A 1147-nucleotide genomic window follows, 5' to 3' on the forward strand; every position below is an offset into this window, starting at 1 on the left:
CACACGCTATAAGGACCTGATTAATAAACCTGCAGGGACATCTGGGTGTTGATGATGAGCTGCTAGACCAGGACCCTCAACATGGACCTGTACAAAGCAGCATTTCTCCTGGGAGCCTTCATCAGYGCTGGTAAGACGTGTCAGGAGTAAATTTTGGCATTTTTGTAGTACTTTTTACTTTAAATCAAGCAGAAATGTGTTGAGAGAAAAGCATTTGCACTTCTTTATCAAACTTTTATGTTGAAAAGACAGAAACACAAAGAAAGATGTGAAAGGAGATGACCCGGTTCACTGATTTTCTTGATTTGTTTCTCAAAACTCCACATTTGTCTTGATCTGGAACTGCAGAAATTGGCCCAATCAAAAAGCTTTTAGTGTGGATTATTGTAATTAAAACATTTTTTTTCTGTGTATTTACTGTAAGCAGTAAAAGGCTAAATAGTTGCAATAACAATCAGTTTCTTTTGTCTTTATAAACTGAGCCCTGACCGCCTGGACGAGTGAAAGAGTGAAAGGGTATAGCAAACATGTTTTTACTGATGTCGGTGTGAGTTTATGTTCTGTTGTTGTGTACACGCTGGATGGATTTTATTAAAATTCTCACAAAATCATGTTTGGACGAACATATACAACTAATCGTCTTTTGGATTCAATCCAATTCAAGATGGCCGCCACAACTCACCAATCTTAGTAAACAAAGAGATTGCTGTAGATCAATGATTTTTTTCAGAAACTGAGCTAAATGTTAGCGTATTAGCAGATGACTGTTRTGGTTAAAACATTTCACGTAAGATTTTTCAACGTGTTGAGATGGTTGAAATTTTGATTCCAAATCCAACCAGAGGCTCGTCGGGTCGTTGACTTGTTGTCTGCAAACATTGGTTCTTAAGTACATCGTTACGTCACTGGTAAAAAATTAGGCTACAAATTTTTTTACGATATTTATGATTTAAATTTTTTTATTTGTATGGACTGTCTCAAAAATGTTCTTTTTATTAAACATACATGTGTGTAGATTTATAAAAACAGAGGTTCCCAAGCTTTTCCACGCAATGGACCTTCAAACAGCATCAAATTCTGGCCAGGGACCCCCCACAAACAATGCTACAAAACAATGTAATAAAACTGATATAACATTTCATTATAT

At 36.0% G+C, this 1147-nt stretch overlaps 1 protein-coding gene across 1 annotated transcript in view; it reads left to right on the forward strand.

Moving 5' to 3' along the window:
* The window catches only part of LOC106535928 (plasminogen), a 6202-nt gene continuing 5055 nt past the window's right edge, over window positions 1–1147 (forward strand). Inside the window, exon 1 of the mRNA XM_014033080.1 lies at window positions 1–130. Within this exon, the coding sequence (XP_013888534.1) occupies window positions 82–130 (49 nt within the window). The 5' untranslated portion in view covers window positions 1–81. The remainder of the gene's footprint in view (window positions 131–1147) is intronic.

This window comes from Austrofundulus limnaeus, unplaced genomic scaffold (genome assembly GCF_001266775.1).
Source record: "Austrofundulus limnaeus strain Quisiro unplaced genomic scaffold, Austrofundulus_limnaeus-1.0 Scaffold1619, whole genome shotgun sequence".
In the NCBI taxonomy this organism is placed as follows: Eukaryota; Metazoa; Chordata; class Actinopteri; order Cyprinodontiformes; family Rivulidae; genus Austrofundulus; species Austrofundulus limnaeus.